Raw genomic sequence first — 20,134 nt, 5'->3', positions numbered from 1 at the left:
GTCTGTCTGTCTATCTGCTCCAACAAACTGACATATAGACTTGAAAGTTTGCATGGAGCTTTATTTACTCGTATATATATGTATGTAACAATAAGTTCAATGGTGGTTGCATGTCATTCCATGGGGTTTGGCTGAGCGTCTTTGAAACTTATTAGCAGTAGGCTGACAAAATTTCTCTTTTGTCTGCTGGGGAGGGGGAGGGGGAGTGTAAAAAATGTCATCTTTGACTGTCTGTCTGTCTATTTGTCTGCAGGATCTTGAAAATGAAATGAGCTATGGATATGAAATTTTGCAAGGAACCTCAGCGACTTGTTATGCTACACTACAGTGATGAAGTGATGTGGCATACTCCTACCCTGTTATATCTTTAGAGAAGGCATTAGACAATGAATCGTATTTGTAACTAAATGAAATTTGGTTGTAATCCAAAGTAAATGTAAGATTCTTAATCATTACTGACCAGGTAATGATCAAAGTGCAAGCTCAACCATCATACCGTGTCAGTAGCACCACTGAGTGATTGGGGTTTGGTTCAGTCTTAGGGTCATCGGAAGAAAGAAATTACTGTGATAGTAACTGATTACTTCTTAATCAGTGTAACTTCCGTAGATTTCAGTTCTTAGGAATTCAAATTCATGAATTGCATGAAGATTTATTTCATGCCAAAGTTATAAGTAGAATTATACCCTTGTCAGAAACCAGACAAGAACCACGAAGAACCAGACATGGCCTTATTAAAAATAAAGTCATTGTCCACTGTGTGTGCACCAAGTCTTGATAAAAAGATTGTGGAGACCTAAAATTTGATACTTAGCTTCATCTTGCTCCAAATAAAAACCCTGATTTTGGAGTAAAAAATATGTCCTGCCTGTCCGTCTGTCTGTGTGGTAACTCTTTCCATGTTCTACTGTTTCCTTCAATACTCCGTTGTAGTAGTTGATTTTTCAATAAGTTTGGAGAGCAAGACCTCCCGACCCCTTAATACTCTGCAGTGTTGCAACTACACAACAATGTAGTTTAATTCGTAGAATTTTTAACTGAGTAAAATTCAAATTCGCAGACAGGGACCGAGTGGAAAGGGAGCAGGGCAGGTGTGTTGAATCACACCAGTTCTCAGAACAGGAGAGGAAAATTTGTACATGTAATAACGCACAAGCTTTCTGGAATTACTTGTACTATTGATATTATGAAACGGTATCAACACCCATAATAAATGTAATTAATTTTAAGGTAAATTCTATTTTTATAGTATTTATTTTTAATATTTCTTTTCATTTTGCACCAATCCCTAACCAAAGCCCTGTGCAGCAGCACGGGTTGGATAGGCCTAAAGCTGTTCTTGCTCTATGTCATTACTATCCTGACTCTCCCTATTATACTGCTTGTTAAATTCTCCGCACAAATCTATGGATTTTTAGAGAATGGGTAGAGTAGGACTAAAAAGATATCAGCCTCTCCTTTTTCCAAAAGCAATGACAATACACCTAATAAAATCTTATGACTGTAAACTCTCATGATGAAATAAGCTGATTTTAAGTTCGATAGTGGATGTTATAACCAATCAACTGATATGAAGTTGCAACTTTTTTTTGTTTTTTAGTATTCAGCTGTAAGCTAATAAAAAAAACTCTCTGAACATTGCAACTTTGGAAGCCCATCGGAGGGTCAGAGACCTAAAGTCGGATGTATTAAAAGCCTTTTATGTATAAAAAGTGTTGGTGTAAATATGCCTTACAATTAATCTACCCTGTTAAAATGCCAATAGGTTATATTAATGTTATAAGTTGTATCCATAGCAGTTTGATACACTGTAATGAAATGCTTTTAGTTTCCTTAATTTTTGGTTGCAGTATGGGAGCTTGAATAGTTTTCACTAGATATTTCACTAGTGACCTTGACATTAAATTTCTTTATGAGTGGCTGCTTTTTGTTAATCCTCAGAATTATCACTGCAATATGACTTTCAAGTGACATATTAAACTAACTTATCTGGAATACTTTCTATTAAATTTTATACATAAGTTTTGGTACATATGTTTTTACTTGACATAAATAAACCCTTAATCCCACTTGTACAAACATTTATTCTATGACATATTGTACAGTACTTAAAATACATCTGGTAAAAAAGAATTTTACTTTTAGAATATGTATATTTTTATCGCTAAAGTGTAGTGAAAGGAATTGTATTTTTTTGTGATGAGCAATTTCCACTATTAAAAATTACAAATAATGATAATAATAAACATGAGAAATTTCCATTCCCGTGACCTTTAATGTCCTCAAGTAAGTGTTAACTCTAGCGTGTCAGTTCTTACAAACCAGTTTTTATGGAAATGGATTGCTGCCATTGTCGGCAAGTCAGAGAAGAAGCCTGGGACTTTTCCAAATGCTATCAAAATAAGTTGTTGGTTTTACAAACATCTGTAAATTCAATTTTGTAACCCTGAGGTTGTCTGTGGTTAAGACATAATTAGTGTCTGCAATTAGGACCAAGGTAATACATCAGTAGTGCAGTGACCAGGTCCTGGCTCTCCTGGCCTGTTGTAGTACTTCCGGTTGTTTGGATATAACGTGATTTATTTGTGCAATAGATGAATATTTCTTCAATTAATGAATAAATATAGAACCTTGCATTTTGTCCCTTACAAACATTGTTTAATGCTAATCGTACTTAGGTGATGATTGTTGCAAGATGTCTTATTTTAAACTACAGGCGTCTGACTGACACAGATTTCTTTCAGATGTATTCCACAAATAAGAACTTTAATACAAATATTTTGTTGCATAAGCAATAACAATCTGAGGAAAATTAACGATTCAGTGAATATGAATTAAATGAATTTGTTCTGTAAAATGTGCCATATAGCAACATTAGTGACCAAACAGTTGTTGAGTGAAAACAAATTAAGTTTCAATGTGTAACGGTTAAGGTGAATTCCAGTGCAAGTGTCTTAATTCACTATTGTTTCAGGCTTTTCTGAGTCTCAAATAAACATTCTGAATAACTTCAAGTTAAACCATTTATTTTCTCCTTATTTTATGACTATTTTGCATATTATTTACATTGTAACTTTGTGATAGAAGACTACTGGAGTTAGTAACCCTTGCTTAGCATTAAAATGGAACAAAAATGGTAAGTATACATGAGAAAAGTAAGAAACGTGAGATTGATTGTGTTTATACATTTCAGGAGCTAATGGTCTATCTTACCCTGAAATATATTTGTAAAAATAAGTTATGCCTGAAGAAAATAAAAACATTTGTTATTATTACATGTTTATTGTATTGTAGTTAGCTATAGTTTAAATATGATCATTATTGATTAAGCATTGTTGTTATTGAATTGATTGTAAAATCTACCTATAGATGTTTTCATTCTTCAATAAATATTCCTAATAAATCTTTATTTCATTTTCAAAATTCGGATTTAAGCAATTGGATCCATAGACATAGGCGTATCCAGAGGGTTGGGGTTGTAATCCCCCCTTTGAAACAAATATTCAAGGTATATTTTTAATTTGTGTTAAACTGACAGTATACTCGTAGTTGAACAATGTATCATAGTACAGTTTTAAAAAAATCGATTTGTTATTTTAACTATAACAGCTAACATATAGTAAAACACAAGACTTATACTTTATAATTTTTTGGAATTATGAGTCCGTCTTCAACATGAGGGTCGACAGATATAGTAATAGACCCCAGTTCCTGCTTTTTGGGAGAGAGAGAGACAGCGAGCCTGCCTACCAGTCTCATCCCTTTTAACAGTTTGAACGTCTAATTTGTAATAGTCTGTTCACGATTTTAGTCTTAATGTAGTTCTCATCGCTTTCGTTGTTGGTGCTAGTCGTGTATTAGTGACTTGTGTTATTCATGAATGCCGATAGTGTTAGTACTAACAAAAATAAAAGAACAAAATCTCTAGATTGCTAATTTTACCATTTAAAATGTTACAACTCTTAAAAGTGATTAAATGTCACTCGCTGTTACTGTTACACTTTTCCGGTATTGTTTCAACCAAAATTTTGTAAGACGTATACATAATTAGATGCTTATCAAATATGTTTTATTGTTTACAAATTGTTGACCTACATATAAAAATAAATAATGAACTTATTTATTCACCCTTTAGTGGTGAATTTCAGATATATCTGGGGTTATAGAATAACCCATTTAGTTTATTTTAATTAAATGTTCACATAAACTAAAATGTCCACAATCAAAGTAAAGAAATGTCGTGGTCATGTAGATAATATTTGAGTTGAATGAAGTTAGTAATGTTGTAATGTTCTATTTTACACACTAGAACATACATAAAATTATATATTATGTAATATATATAAATAAATATTGTTGACAAAATAGAATTGGTGATAATTTTCTAGGTTATCTTCAAAGGGTTGCCAATAGTTACAATCAAGCCCCTGGCATGGTAAAGTTTTACTTTAGCAATAAGTTGTCTAATATAGCAATAGTCCTTATCATCACGAGTATATAAAAATAAAATAATTTATATTCGTGTACGTTTATTAATTACTACGATAACTATTAACAGATTGCTATAACGTGTTTCTGTCACACTTTTTCTATGAAAACCCAAACTACACAATTAAAGTAACGAAATATCGTGCTTTGTAAATAATGTTAACTTAAAATTTATTCTTTGTTTGAAGGTTATTTTTGACGATGGAAGGATTGTGAAGGAAACAGGATTTTTCCGGACATTTGCCATCGTTCAGTGAAACAATAAATCAATATTTAAAATTTATATTTTGTATGCCTATGTTTGTTCTTCGCCAAACGTCTGCCGCGTCTATGTGCAATGCTAGCCGCGAACGCCAAGAGCTCAGCGCGGTAAAAAGAAACAATTACCAATTTAATGTCTCAAAATTTGAGTAGTTGTATACACAGTAAAAATATCCTGTATAAAAGTACATGTCAATTTATATCCCAATATTTTTTATCAGGGTTGACATGATTCGAAATAAAAAAAATATTAAATATAAATACTTATTATTTAAGTAATGCAAATACACGTCCATATTTTCAAGTAAAATATATTACATATATTTGTACAAGATATGTATCCGGGTAAGCTCATATTAGAGTGTATAAATTCTAGGTGGAGGATGTGTCTTATAATTCTTAAGATAGCCTCCAAAAGGGAGAAGTTTTCACTTATGTTATAGTCGTTTTTCTAGAGCATAGAATAAGAATAATAATAATGCTCTCAGACGGTAGTAAAACTTAAAACTTTTTAATATTAGCATTATTTAACATATACCGATGTCAGGAGGGGGTGCTCCTGTACACCAGCATGACTAGGAGGTACGGAAAATTTTTAGAGGTAACCCCTCCCCATAGGTCATCCTAGATACGCATAGCTCTTATTTGTGAATAATCAATTGAACCTTCTGAACCCCAATTTGGCAAAACCTTCATCTACTATACTTCAAAATCACGTCACAGAGTCTAGACAGTTGAATATGTTCAATAAATTGAAGTAATTACTCACAAAAATATTGAATTGATCAAACATAAACAAAGTGTTGATTATTGATTGATTATTTTGCAAACTCTGTTGAGACTTTAAAATTCAAGTAAGGAGTCATAAGTGAGCAGAAGTCCATCTAAATTAACAGATAAACATCTATACGATAGATTTATCACATTTGCAATTTTATGCAATATTTTCATCAAATCCATAACCGGACACACAAATTACAAAAATCTTATCATAGATACTGAGAATAACCAAAACAAACAGGAAGTCATGTGCCATTGTGAGATATGGCTGCTGTGATTCAGTTACTAACAGAAATTTAAGGCCATGCAAATAATAAGCAATACAAGATTTTGATCTGTTTTTAATGGTTCCTATGTGAATGGATAAAGTTCTCTAACACTTTTTATTGGTACTCATAGAAATATTTAGGAATGCATGTTCATGATTTATTGAAATATTTTGTAACTTTTTGGAGTTATATTTTAAAACAATTCTCTTTTTAAAAGTACTTTAACTCTTAATCCAATCATCAATCTGTCTCAATGTTAGGGTTCTTTGATTAAAGAAACTGTTTGAGTTGTGCAAAATTGACACTCTTCAAGAATTCGGTTGGGAGTCATATTTCTGGTAAATTGATCTTCCTTTAGTTTTGTTTCACCCTATGGTTGTCTGCAAGAGAAGTAAGCGTTCCAACTCATCTTTTATGGGTCAGTAGCACTAATTCGGAGTTAATGTGTTCTTTTGAATTTTAATGGGCGGACAAAATCGCTCCGAGGTTTTTCCAGTCCGAAACACCTTCACTGGCTAGTTTGGAACATGTTTGTTGAGAGCCAAATAATCGGCAGGAAGCGCAAAATACCAAACTTGCAGTTTTTAAAATCGTTTCTCCATTTAATAGTTTCCTATGAAAAAAGTTTAAATATCTTATTTTATTAGACTACTAAATTCTCTTTATGAGTTTTGAAAGTCACAATCTTTGTTCTGATTTAGCACTCGTTTTAATAACAATTGTAGAATAATTTATCTTCCAATCAATCAGGTCGTCACTTACGGTAAGGATTTCTCCAGTTTGTTGTCAAACTATAATATCTGAAGTTTCGCTTGCTAGTACAACGGCGTCGACGTTATTAAGTTCGTTATCACTGGTCAGTTCAACATTATTTGGTTCAGCGACACTTGTTTCGTGATCGTTATTTTCACTGTCTGGACCCCTATCTGACACGTTGTGTTTTTGCTATAACGAGCAGCCTTTCCATTTTCATTAGGTTTATCAAGATGTTTAAAAAAAAGGTTATACGTCTGTAACAGGTTAGTTTCTTTTTATTTCTTTCACTAGCAAGTTTGCGATAACCCGAACCACATAGTTTTCTTTGTGTGTTTAGTTTATTTATTATTAGTGGGAAAGAAAAAAAACTATTACCATGACACTAAATTTTAAGCAAGAATCGTTAAAAAATTGATGACGCTAAACACTACTGAACGTGAACGTCACCCATTTAAGACCTATTTGACAGACAACAAAACAACGCTTGTTGCCAACTGTTAAATTTACAACGTGACATATACCTGATACAGTGAAATAATAAAAATATGCACTTACGAACCGAGAGGTTAGAAAACAAATTGCAGTAATTATGTTTTTGGTTTACGAGCAAGATTGTAAAGCAAGCGTCCTTTTGACTGACGTTTTCAGTAACCACCGCCGCCGCCGCGTACTGCGCGTAGTGCCTCCCCCAATCACTTCGAACCAACCGGTGACGATGGTCTAGTGGGAAATCCGTCTCTGTCTGCATATGAGAACATTCATGATTCTCAGTCTTGTATACAATTAATCTAATATTAAATGTGCACACAAATTAAGATAACCTCATTTGTTGACTCATGCCTTTGCAACAGTTTTAAAATTAACCCTACTTTCTCAAATTTTGCAATGTAAAAATGTCGGAGCCAGTGCCTCCTTGATAATGAGGTTGTTTGCAGTGAGACTGGTGGGAAAGCAATTAGTGGGAATTATATAAATAGCTGTTGTAAATTGAAACTAGTCAGTCACGGTAGGCTGTGCATGACTGGGCGTGAGTAGAGGTAGTACACATGACAACTTTCGGTAGCATGGCCTTCAAACGAAACCCTCCATTTCAGTACAGTAGTCAGTGGATAATTGATACAGCAAGTGCTTGAACGCATTACATAAAACACAATGCTGTAATTAACTCTGTATTCTTGAAACTATTGTTCTAAAACAAGTGTAACTTTTGTGCTTCGACTATTATGTAAATATCCTTGCAAAATTAGATTGAATTTAGTACTCTTTTACTAATTTATAAAAATACTAAGGCTTTATTTTTATTTTATTTCTAAATGCATTAATACAAATCAACAGTGACGTATTAATAATACATTTATGTGGTCTATTTATGCCTTTACATGTGGGTAGGGAAATAAAGAGAGATAAGTCCATTTTAACAGTAACAATGAATTTTCTCAGTTATTTATGATCAAATAATAAGAAATTAGGTACATTCATAATCGTTTTATGAATAGGTCTTACTCTCTTGAAAATGTTGTTGTGTTTATCAATGTTCCTTAAATTCGGCATGGAATTTGTGAAAGTCTCTAATTTGAAAATACAGGAAATAATTCTTTATTTTTAGTTGCGAGTTTGGCTGCTGCAATAGCAACACAATCGCAAACCGTTTTGGAGTTGTTTTTTTTCTAGGAAAGACACATACAAACACACAGACACTAAATGAAAGAGCATATTTTCCCAGTAACGTTTTTCCTGTAATTGTATCTGCATCTTTTCCTAAAGTTATGTCTCTAATGAAAATCCCTATTTGTATTTATTCAAGGTTGCCTAATAAATAAGTTCTGTATTTAAGAGCTAATTTTTAACTAATCTAATTTAATTAGTTAATTTGTACAATTAATCTTTAACTGTACAATGTGTAATGATTATTGGGAAAGTAAGGTCTTACTCAAGGTTGCTGTGTTTTCCTTGTCCTGTTCAACTAAATTTTAGATTACTAAAAAAAGGAGTTAAAAGCTATAAATTGAATTTGTGCGAAGAAGCAATGCTCACTTTGTGAATTATATAATCACGAAATCCTCAAGAGGATGATCAAGAAGTTGTTACTTCAAAATTTGAAATTATCTGTTAATGAACACATAGAGCAGAGATTTAGTGGTGGGGAGCAGGGTTTCCACACAGGTTTTGTTTTTTGATGAAGATTGCAAACTTGCTGTCTTGTGGTCTGTATAATCAGAAGATTGGAAATTTAAAAACAAAGTTGTATGTTGCTTATAATTATTTTCACACTCAGTATGTAGAATACATTGATTGATAGACAAAGTGAGTACAAAATATTCCCATTACAATATATGCACACACGAAAGTGTTGTTACTCATTTAAGCTCATTTAATTTATTTATGTTATAAAAACCATCGGTTGACCGTTAGCAAAGCCTAATACTCAAAGGGCTGGAAAATTTCATTTCTGTCTGTCTGTCCGCACAATATTTAGAACATCTCTGTCCTAGATTTATGGTTAGTTAATGCTAGTTTGAGGATTAGCATTGTTACTAAGGAACTAAAATCAAGATGGCTGCCAGTACAGGTAACTCTTGAAATAAAAACCTTGCTGTCAGATAATTTTGAGGTAAAAAGATTGACAGTTAAACTTTTCTCATATTATCATCACTTACAAATACGTTTTTGACTACCAATCTGCACAGTGACTAATACTGGGCACTTTATCACACTACATCTGCAAACCTCTGGAAGTGAATTTGTTACTTCCTTCTTATATGTTGTTTGACCTATGATTACAGTCCAAGTTTTTATACAGACAGTTTGCCACCCACCTGAGGATGTGAAGAACCATTGAACACATGCTGATGTCATAGTTCAGCTAGATGGCCTTGTCATCAAGAAGGCATTGGTTTAAGTGCTTATTAGATAAAAAAGTATTTTATGAATACAAAAGTGCAATTTTACTATAAATTGAATTATAAACACGTTATTTAGTATATACCATAAATTTCTTCACCCTGCATATTTATGGTATATATTATTTATTATTATGGTAAATATTATTTACATAGAGGGATCAAATGTAATTAACTCTTAAGTTAAATTCAATTATAAAATTAAAATCTATCCTAAGTAGTAAAAGCGAAGCTATGCAAATTCACCTCAGAGTTACAAACATTTAATTTAACTTTTACAATTCACTGTAAAACATGGTATCTGGAATTACAACATGCTATCTTTCTAATCTGAGTTCTATTTCAACATAGGTATTACACTCTGCATATGTTTGTAGACATATATAAAATAGTTTTAATACTTTGGACTCTTCATGTCCTGTGACACAGTCGTTACTTCAATGGTGTATTTTGGACTGTGTGAATCACACATTAGATATATGGCCTTATTATTTGAGATGGAACTTCACACAGCAACATGAAATTAATATTGGTTCTGTAGAAACGAGCTAAGAGGATACTTGCAGATCTATAACCTCTAGAGACTTGTTGTGTAACTTTTAAGGAACTGGGAATCGTGACAATGGTCAACCTGTAGATTTAAGAGGTAAGCATGTATGCTGACAATAAAAATCTACCATGAAACAACAACATCCACAGCTATCACACCAGACATGCTTCATCCTTCACTACATCTCAGAATCACCTCATCCTGAATTAAAAACAACCACTCTTTCCTGGCTATAGAATACATAATTTTATATTCCATAACAACTGAGAAAAATTAGAAGACAGGACCTGAAGGGTAGTTCAGCAAATGGTTGACAGAACGACCCTACTACAGCCTAGCCGAGTTCTATAATAACAATTGATCGACTGTACATCAAGATCATTTATTTTATTTTACTACGAAATTTTCTGAAGTTATCAACATTGTAATTTGAAATTCTGTAAATTTTTTGATGCCTTTGTATTTCACTTTGAAATTACAAATAATTAAACTGATCGATTGATTGTGACACTGCAGAGAACATATTTGAAGACTGGAAAAGCTACAGGTACTAAGGACAAACTTTTCAGAAGCAATAAAAAACCACACCAAATCTTAAAATCAGCAAATATATTTTACAGATTTTTGATAAATGAACTTTTTAAAAAAGTTGTAAAAATCTATCTTATTTCATAGCTTAACAATAAAATTATGATGTGAGTCATATTGCAGAAAGATCTAAGTTCAACATCTTAGTTAAAGATTACAATATTACTTGTGAAACAGTATTACACTTCAGCATAACTAACTAATATCATAAGGTGAATGAAGAAACTGGAAAATTGTGAGAGAAGGAAGGCAAATCCTTACGGAGGAGAATACTCCTCTCACTGTCAGATAATTACTATTCCTAAAGATAGAGTTGAAGACATGGTTTTAAACATACCCCTCCAACTGTGCATAATTTTTCTTGCTTTTAATACAATTGCGATAATTGGTTTCCAATGACAATTCTGACATAGTTGTCTGAAATCATTGACCTACAACCTGAGACTATGAATGAAAATGTTTTTAGAGCAGCTAATACAGACTGAAACCTCAGCTGAATGTGATAGCAGCTGAGGTTTGTGGAATATTATTACCCAGACCAAGTATGCACATTAGCTACAAGTCTTTACTCGTTACATGGACAGTAGTACCTATTTTAGATAGTCCTAATTGCCACAGGACATTTTACTTAACAAACAACTTAATTACTGAAGTGATTTAATGGATAGGGCACTTAGGTCTGTTAGCACTGCTAGACCTCTTGGACTTACACCCAGAGCATTCTGTTGGAAACTGTAGAAACTATATTGAACATTTCTGGCACAAAAGTCTCTTAACACTGCATTGGCCCTTAGATAGAATATTTAGCAGCAAAATATGAAAATAAAAAAAATAGCACAAAGTACCTGTAGTTTATCCAGTCTTCATTTATTCTCAAGTATAGAATATGAAAAATTAGCAGAGGTTGATTATCTCCATATGTGATAACGTATTGTGATGGTATAGAAAATCGAATTACGTATTCTTAGCACAAATATACATTTTTGGTCCATCAAATTCAACAAAAATTTTCAAAACATGTCTGTCCATATTTGTGTGTGCATGTGCACTAAATAACTCAACAAGTATAACAATTTGTAATTAATTTTATATTGAGGTTTACTGATAAATACTAAAATTTTCTTTGAACTATGTTGTTTGAAAATTTACTTTCTTAAGTTTTTATAAACATTAAAAAAAATGTAGAAACAATTCAGGTTGCAGTTAAAATATTCATAGCCACAATTGGACGTTTTAAAATAATTACACAAACTGTATTCCTCTAAAATTTTAATTAAACATTATACAAGGATAAATTTTAAAAAATAATAAAATTCATTTGAACTGTAATAGGATCATAAAATGAACTGGTTTCATAAATTCACTCTCTAAGTTTAGTACTTTACAATAATGTAAATTCAGATAAAGTTTTTACTATTTACATCTTTAAAATTTTTTAATCACAACAAATTTCAAGTGTTAATATTTTAACTCAGGTTTTACATAAAGTTTTTGCAATTGAATTTATTTCTTTGGTACTATTTATGAGGATAAAATTTGATCTGTAATTTGGCACTTACTATCCAAGTAGTTAAGTTACTCAATGAATATCAGGTACTTCTGAAAACCAGTATAGTTTTTAGTTACATTTGAAAATTTGGTGGTAACAAGAACTATACCATGAGGTTGAGCCTCCACTTGACGCAAATATCAGCTACGTATGTGCCAACAATGTGTTGATAACAGATATCACTGTTTGCACTTGCTTACCTACAAACACAGTTGGAATACTAGCATACACGTGGTTTTTAGCGTACCAAGCTAAGTAAGATACATGTTAAACGAACACGCAATCTTGATTTTGAGTTGGTCTACTCATAACGTTTAAAATAATAGTCATTCATACCATAAAACATATAAAAAATGTATTTCTCTATGGGCATTTTAAGTAAATATTCAATCAAGACTAGATTATAAATAATAAAGTCAAACCCAGGACTTTTCACAACAAAATTGCAACTTATTATTTCGTCAAACATAAATTACTAGATTTTGAATGTCAGTATTTTAGCCTGACATTAAAGATACTGTGTTTTACGATCTTTTTTTGTTTAAGGACTCTTATCTGCTATTCACAAAACCAAAACAAAATGTTTAATATTCACAGTTAGTTGTAATGAGTTTCAGTGACGTTATTATAAGGGGAAGGGGATAAGGGTGATAGTACCCCAAAATAATTAAAATAATATATGTATAACAGCAATACAACTTGTTTGAGCGTTGAAACACTTCAGTTGAATGTTTTAGTTTGAATTATGTCTATCTAATTTATATTTTATTCTATAATCTCCCGTGTGGTCTGCTCTTCAATCATTCATCCCCTCCTACAGTCAAAGCCTAGCTATGCTACTGATGAGTTCATTTATTCTCTGCTGGATAAAATGCTTTCAAATCTTAAATGTGACCAAAAGAAGACTCAGTGAATCAAAACAACTTAACTAAATTTTAATTTTTGTATCAATAAATTTGAAGGTGCATCTCAGGAAGACTATCTAAAACAGGTACTGCTGTCCATGTAGCGAGTAAAGACTTGTAGCTAATGTGCATGCTTGACCTGGGAAAAAATATTATAGTTATAGGAGTGGATTTAAAACCATGTCTTCAACTCGATATCATCTTTATGGATAGTATGTATTTGACAGTGAGAGAGGTATTCTCGTCCATCAGGCGTTGCCTTCCTTCTCAAACCCTTTTCCAGTTTCTTCACTTACCTCATGGATATTAGTTTATGCTGAAGTGTAATATTGTTTCATGATTAATATTGTATCACATTGGTGGCAATAGCAAACCCTTAGCAATGGTTTTGGAAGCCCCACCGAAATACAGTTTTTAAGAGTGGGGGTATTATGAATAACCTTGCAAAGGGGGCCTCTAAATCCTTACTGCCACCACTGCTGTACCATACATAAAGACAATTACTGAGCTATACAGAGCCACTAGTTCAAGAACTGTTTCCAGGCATGGTTCTAGACAATTAGATAAACAGGGCCCGCACCAACGGGGGCGAACAGGGACCTGTCGCCCCAAGAGCGGATTTTTTCAAAATAATAAATCACCTAGTAGTCCATTTTAGACAAAAATAACATTTTGTGTTGAAATTTTTAAATCAATCATAATCTAATTATACATTCAAACATTGTAACAATATTACGAAACACACACCACTACACATACTATAATAATTCAATTTGGTTGAAAACTCAAAATATTTGAATTTCACTGTCAAGCAGCATCTTTGAAAGTTAAGTTAGTTCTTACTTTTTCTTGTGACTTATACCTGTATCTGGTACTTTCAGTAACTGAGTACAAAATGTACTCGTATTGATTTAGAATGATACATTATAGAGTACTTCTGAAATGGTACAGTTACATGTTCCAATTACTGTTACTGTTAAATGAGTCCTAGTACTTTGTATGTACCAGGAAAGGTGGTAAATTGTGTAAAGTACCTGTATCAATAACCTGTACCGGCTACTTTTGGTTTGCGTCAACTTTTACTATAGGGAAGATAAGTATCTGTAACAGTAGTCCCTACATGATCAATAGACACAATCGTGAGTAAGTTGCTGAGCTCTGAGCAGTACTGTACTGTGTTAGTTTGTTGTCACTAGGCATCAGGTAACATTGCCCTGGGCAGTCTGGCAGTATGCACGTTAAAACAAGCAATTATTGGTTACGGTAAATTAACACAAGCTGTTCAATTTAATCTGTGCTAAAAATTAAACTTTTTATGTAGTGGTTCACAAAATTATATGCTCAAGATAATGACTAAAAGCTCCATAACGTGACCAATGCTGAATTTTGTGGACCTCCCGTTCAAGAATAATAGTTAAGATAGTAATTAATAACATTTTTATACTATTCTAAAATTATACCTCAATTATGTTACACTGGTATACCGGTATGTCTTGAATAAGTATTTGGTCTTATTCAGGTAACAAATTTCCGAGTTATGAATTTTCAAAGATACAGTTTGCTTGAAATGCTCCAAAAACCTAAATTTTTCTTGTTGTTATTGATATAAAAACTAGAACTTATTATTAGTAAACAGTTTCATGTGTTGAAACGCAGAAATAAACAAGCCTACGTAAATCATACTTGTAGAGAGCTGAAAGCTCATTGCCTATTACTTTTAGTGAGGGCAATATCTTGTTTATTGTATAATTATAGGACTTTTTCTTCTTCATCCTTAAATTTCAGGAAGAGCTGGATTATTATTCTTGAAAACTCTCTATAATTTTTTTACTCTAAATAGAGCATTGTGGAGTTTCAAACACTGAAGTATTTAAAAAATAAATAAAGTAACAAGCTAGATAGAGATCTATTAAAAGGAACTGCTTCGCTGATGTTTCTGAATATTTTATATTATTGTACCATAGAATAGACAGCATATTAATATTCATAAAACCTAACACATAAGCTAAACTGGTGGTTTTGATCTCCAATATGGTTATATCAATACGTCACATCAATCAATAATACAGCACTACAATGTTGCCAAACCATCCTCGACTTGGCCTGATTACATCTCATTGTTACCACATCTTTGAAAAGACAATCTTTGGAGTCTGCCTCTTGTTATGATTATCTAGAAGCTTTTTTGTGTTTTTTTTTTTCTTAGCAGTACCAAGAATAAGCATTCCAATTCCAAGATTTTTCTTAGTTTACAAAGAAAAGTTGCCCTGTGTACAACAGTCTTTAAGTTTAAGACTTATGTAATGGAAAAAGAGGGGTTACATTTTCCACTGCCTCTGAAGTGTTCTTTAGATGGAACAATGGGTGTAATGAGTTAAGTTCCAGTATTTTCAAATATTTTTAAACTAGAAATAACATACCCAGGAAAATATTTGTAGGGTCAAGACGAAATTGGGGACCTCCACAAAAACATTAAAATTTTTAAACTCTAAAATTTAAGATGTAAAATAGTGACTTTTGTATATGATATCTAGTAGTTACTCTGTAGAAGCTGATATTTTTCCATACTGTACAAAAAGTAAAGCAAGTGCAATCAACCGCTCATTCCTCATTTTGTTCCTCAAAAAGTTCTTGGCCCGTTTCAATGTTGAGAATGATTTTTCAGCAGTACATGTCAGTAATACTGAATTATTTAAATAATAATAATTGTTTAAAATAAAGTAATTCGAAAACAGAAAATTTGGGAAGAATCCGGACCCTTTGGACCCCCTCGCTGACTACGTCCATGCTAACTAAGTATCTTAAACTTTGAGAAAATATATTAACTAATCATGCTAACTGTGATTTTGTAATATCCTAGTATATAAAGTATGTTAAAAACCAAAAGTGTATTTAATTTTACAAAAAGATATGTTTTGATAAGTTATTACATGTTTTGGTCTATTTTTTTTTTTTAGAAATTACTTATTTTCTTAACTTCAGCCTCTTTTTTGTAATTAGCCTTGTCAAATGATTCATATTGCACTGGTATAACATATTAATTCTGCCCACTAGTAGTCGATACTCTTCCGCTTAAATTATGATGCTAACTGTCCCGCTTAACTGCTTTATGTCTTGCTTGTTTCTATAAAAGGCATTTGGACACAACAATCTTTATATGACTATTGTTAATATTACACTTTTTAGAACTTGATGGGTTTAATTTTAATTTTTTCAAAGTAATAACTTTTTTTACTTCTCTGAGTTATTTTACAGGGGCGCTTGAAATTTAAAACAAAATCAACACCCAAAGTAGATAAAAAAAATTAACTAGTAATGGTTTATGATGGAATTTAACACATATTTCGAGTGGGCCTACACTGAGCAGTATAGATTGTTTTAAAGAAGCATGGGCCTTAGACACCATGTTTATTTAATGAAATTAACTAAACAGATTCAATCAAACTAACAAACATTACATATTACCTTGTTTTAATGTTTTATTTCAAACTCCTGATCTAAAGGGTCTTCAACAGGTATGAATATTAAAATCAAGATATGAAACTACAGATTTTATGGAAAATTATGCATAATTTCTTGCTAAAATATATTTATTATGATTATAAGGATTGTAAAAATGTGTTATAAAAATAAATTATTTACATATATTATTAATATAAAAGCAAAATAATGCAATTTAAAATAATTTATAAATACTAATTTTTCGGTATTGTATATGTTACATTAGAGTTATTGTTGTCAGCAAATGTTTACATTAGAATGTGAACAAACAAGTGGTCTTTTAGACAAAACAAATAAAACTTACAGTTTGTAGCTCCAACAGTCTATCTTTAGTCATGATAACAGCACACTCATGACTGACTGAGTGAGTAGGTCTGTCTGACTGCCCACCAAGGTCAGTGACGTCACTTGTAGGGGGGGGAAGGGGGCTCCCACACCTCTACTTTCAGGTAAACTACTATACCTGGCATTCCTTGGGGACAGCTGTTTCTGAAGGATATGTCATTGAACTGAATGTTTGGTGTGTTTTTTGCTGCCAAACATTACTGGTCATAAATAATTCATTAGAATAACTGTTATTAAATTTCACACTGTGTATTAATTTATCTCTATGGGAAAATGTAATATATTTTATGTACAAGTAACAAACTAAATTTTAAGAAATACTACAAATTGTTTTGATAAAATACTTGTACGTATGTTTTTAAGAAGATAATATTCAGTAATAAATGAGAAAAAACAGTGATAAACTACCATTTTTAAAGTAGTTTTCCGATTTCAAATAAATTATTACTATATTTAATACTGACTACAGTTATTCTTCATATATGACTGAAGTATAACACATTCTCTCTCTCTCTCCCACTCTCTCTCCCCCCCCCACCCCCCCTCTCTCTCTCTTTGTTAATAAAAAATCCTTAGAAATAGGGTTTCTCAGACAGAAGCATGTATATATACTTTATTTATATGGACAACAGCCAATTTTAACTGATGGCACTGGAAATATCCTACACTGGAAGTAAATTATAAGGGCCAATAAAAGACGCTATTTAGCCGAAGTTCCGAGACCGTTATATGTATATAATTTTTAAACAGAGAAATTAAGGCAGGCAATCTCAACTGTGTCCTCAGAAATGTAATTGATTCAAGCCAAAAATGTTTACTCTTACACGTGCAATATTTGAGTAAGAAAAAGTAAACATTTTATTTCACTTTTGAATCTCAATCATGGGGACTGAAATAATAAGTACCAACCAGGTATTTGCCTACTTCTGTTTGAAAATTATCATAATGTTCTGTCATATTACACCATAAGTGTTTTCATTAGGAAGGCTACAAATCTTAGATTTTGAAATTTGCATGTGAAGCCGCGGGTAACTGCTAATTGAATATAAAAACAACCTATTAGATAAAAATACAAGCACAGAGAAACAAACCCATAAACCTTTGACTGTGGTACAAGTGGAAAAAAGTAAACATTTTCATTTGATATTCAAGTTTAAGATTTCTGGGCAAAGATAAGTTAATCAAAATATAACGCAACAAACTTATACGTATTAGATTATTGTTTACTTCTGTGTATCCTTGAATTTATGTTGGAACTGTTAAAGGGCTTAATAAAGAAAATAGGTACAAGTGTTTATAACTTTGTATTTCAAATGAATTAAAAATATTCTGTTACTAGTTATATTTTCTTTTGAAATTATCTGAGGATATAAATGCACTGTGTACATTTATACATACATATATACTTATGATGAGATACTAGTAATGATTGCAATCCTCCAAAAATACATCAGTATACTCACTCTGGAGCTGCACCTCATGAGTCATGAATAGATGACTTCTCTGACAACTTGTGAGTCACAGTCTCGATGGTCAACATCATCTGATATAAAATACACCAATATACTTACTACTCTGGAGCTGCCCCTCATTACATCAGATGACTTCTCTGGCAGTTAAGTATGGGTTGCAGTCTGGACAGTCAATATCAACTGAAATAAAAATAGAGTTGGACCACAGAACTGTCTTTTGCCACTCCCAATTCCTTATCACAATAATAATGTTTGACTCATACAGATAGTAGACCTACTTTTATTGTTTCATAAAATAACATATTTCTGTTTTCAAACAATGTTCCTATATTTCCTGCCATTTAATGTTTTAAATATTTGGCTATTTAAATAAATATTAATTAATTATTGTAATTTGTGGACTGTAATGTCTTATTCATTCCTATTTTGCCTTTAATCTTTTATTAAAAACTACTGATAACTAGCTGTCTACAATGTATGTTTGACTATTACAATTTAATTTATTAGTTTTCCAACTGATCTTTTAATACTCAGAAATATTATTGTTTTTCAATATCAAATGTTTTTGTTTGTATAAAGTGCTAAAAATACACACATATGCACAGTCGCGTAGTGAGGATTTTGGCGCCATGGAGCGACTCAGTCGCTGGCGCCCCTTCCCCAACTTTTACCTACATGATCAATCAGTGCCGACAGTTCACCTCACCTCACTACCGTAACAAACCCTTTCTTGGCCATCATTTCATCAGCAATGTAAGGCGTCTTTGACCAAACATCATTTTTTATAATAACTTACAGTCTACTATTCTTTATAAAGTTTTGTTCCTTGTAAGAGACCTAGTTTACGTGTATAGCAATATGTATTTAAATCTCAATTCAATTCCATAGGGTTTGGAATGAAAGTACAAATTTCAACATATTTAATAAATATGTATTGAAAACCCTAGTTTAAATTTGAGCACATTATCTAAAACGTGAACATAGTAGTTAAGTAGTTACAAAACCAACTCGCATATTACTATCTTAACTAATCTTCTTTCGTGACTTCATGCTAGCAAACTGTGTTATTGTGTCGTCCAAGTTGATGTGCCTGGCTCTGCTGCGCTCTATAGATATGGTTGCCAAGGCACTCAGACGTTCTTGGGACATGGTGCTGCGAAAATAGTTCTTTATCAGTTTAAGTTTTGAAAATGATTTCTCTGCACTTGCATTTGTAACAGGTAGTGTCAAAAAAAATCAAACAAGCATTCACAACATCTGGAAAGCTGGAACCAACTTGAGCACGCACTATTAAAGTGTCTGCAAGATCCCTTATACTTTTGAGTTTTTCCCCACGCGACTTAAAAAACAAGTTTTTAGCCTTACAAGCTGTGGACCTAAGTTAAGGGAGACGTCATCTTGGTAGTTTAATATCAAAATTTTGCTTGATTCTAAGATTTCTTCATCACTTGCTCCAACTAAAACAGAAGGCTTCAGACATTGGAAACTACTAATAATGTGAGTAACAGCCTCAAAACGCTCTGTCAGCTGTGTTTGTGATTATGTCAAGGCTACGGTTGAACACCTCAACCCGAAAACGTTTCTCATTGTCTTTAATAGGGTCATCAACTTGCACTTCATCAAACATTCTTGTCTTCTTTTTTGTTCTTGAGTCAATGAAATGTGGTACAACTTTCCATTGCAAACAAAGCTTAGTTGCATCTGCTTTAACTGTTTGCCACTCATTCCTAAGTTTGTTAATTTTTTGTTTTGAGATTTACGAGCATTTTT

At 32.2% G+C, this 20,134-nt stretch overlaps 1 protein-coding gene across 5 annotated transcripts in view; it reads right to left on the bottom strand.

Moving 5' to 3' along the window:
- The window catches only part of LOC124367660 (syntaxin-1B-like), a 56,068-nt gene extending 37,488 nt beyond the window's left edge, over positions 1-18,580 (bottom strand). For 3 of the 5 annotated variants that reach the window (XM_046824660.1, XM_046824665.1, XM_046824664.1), the window contains exon 1: positions 16,852-16,948. In XM_046824660.1, the coding sequence (XP_046680616.1) occupies positions 16,852-16,884 (33 nt within the window). In that variant the 5' untranslated portion in view covers positions 16,885-16,948. Of the gene's footprint in view, positions 1-16,851; positions 16,949-18,355; positions 18,389-18,463 lie in introns of those variants that run through there. The other 2 variants (XM_046824662.1, XM_046824663.1) reach the window with 2 other exon arrangements.
- Between the last annotated feature and the right edge of the window lie 1,554 nt (positions 18,581-20,134).

This window comes from Homalodisca vitripennis, chromosome 8 (assembly GCF_021130785.1).
Source record: "Homalodisca vitripennis isolate AUS2020 chromosome 8, UT_GWSS_2.1, whole genome shotgun sequence".
NCBI classification, from domain to species: Eukaryota; Metazoa; Arthropoda; class Insecta; order Hemiptera; family Cicadellidae; genus Homalodisca; species Homalodisca vitripennis.
This window is presented reverse-complemented; position numbering and strand designations above follow the sequence as displayed.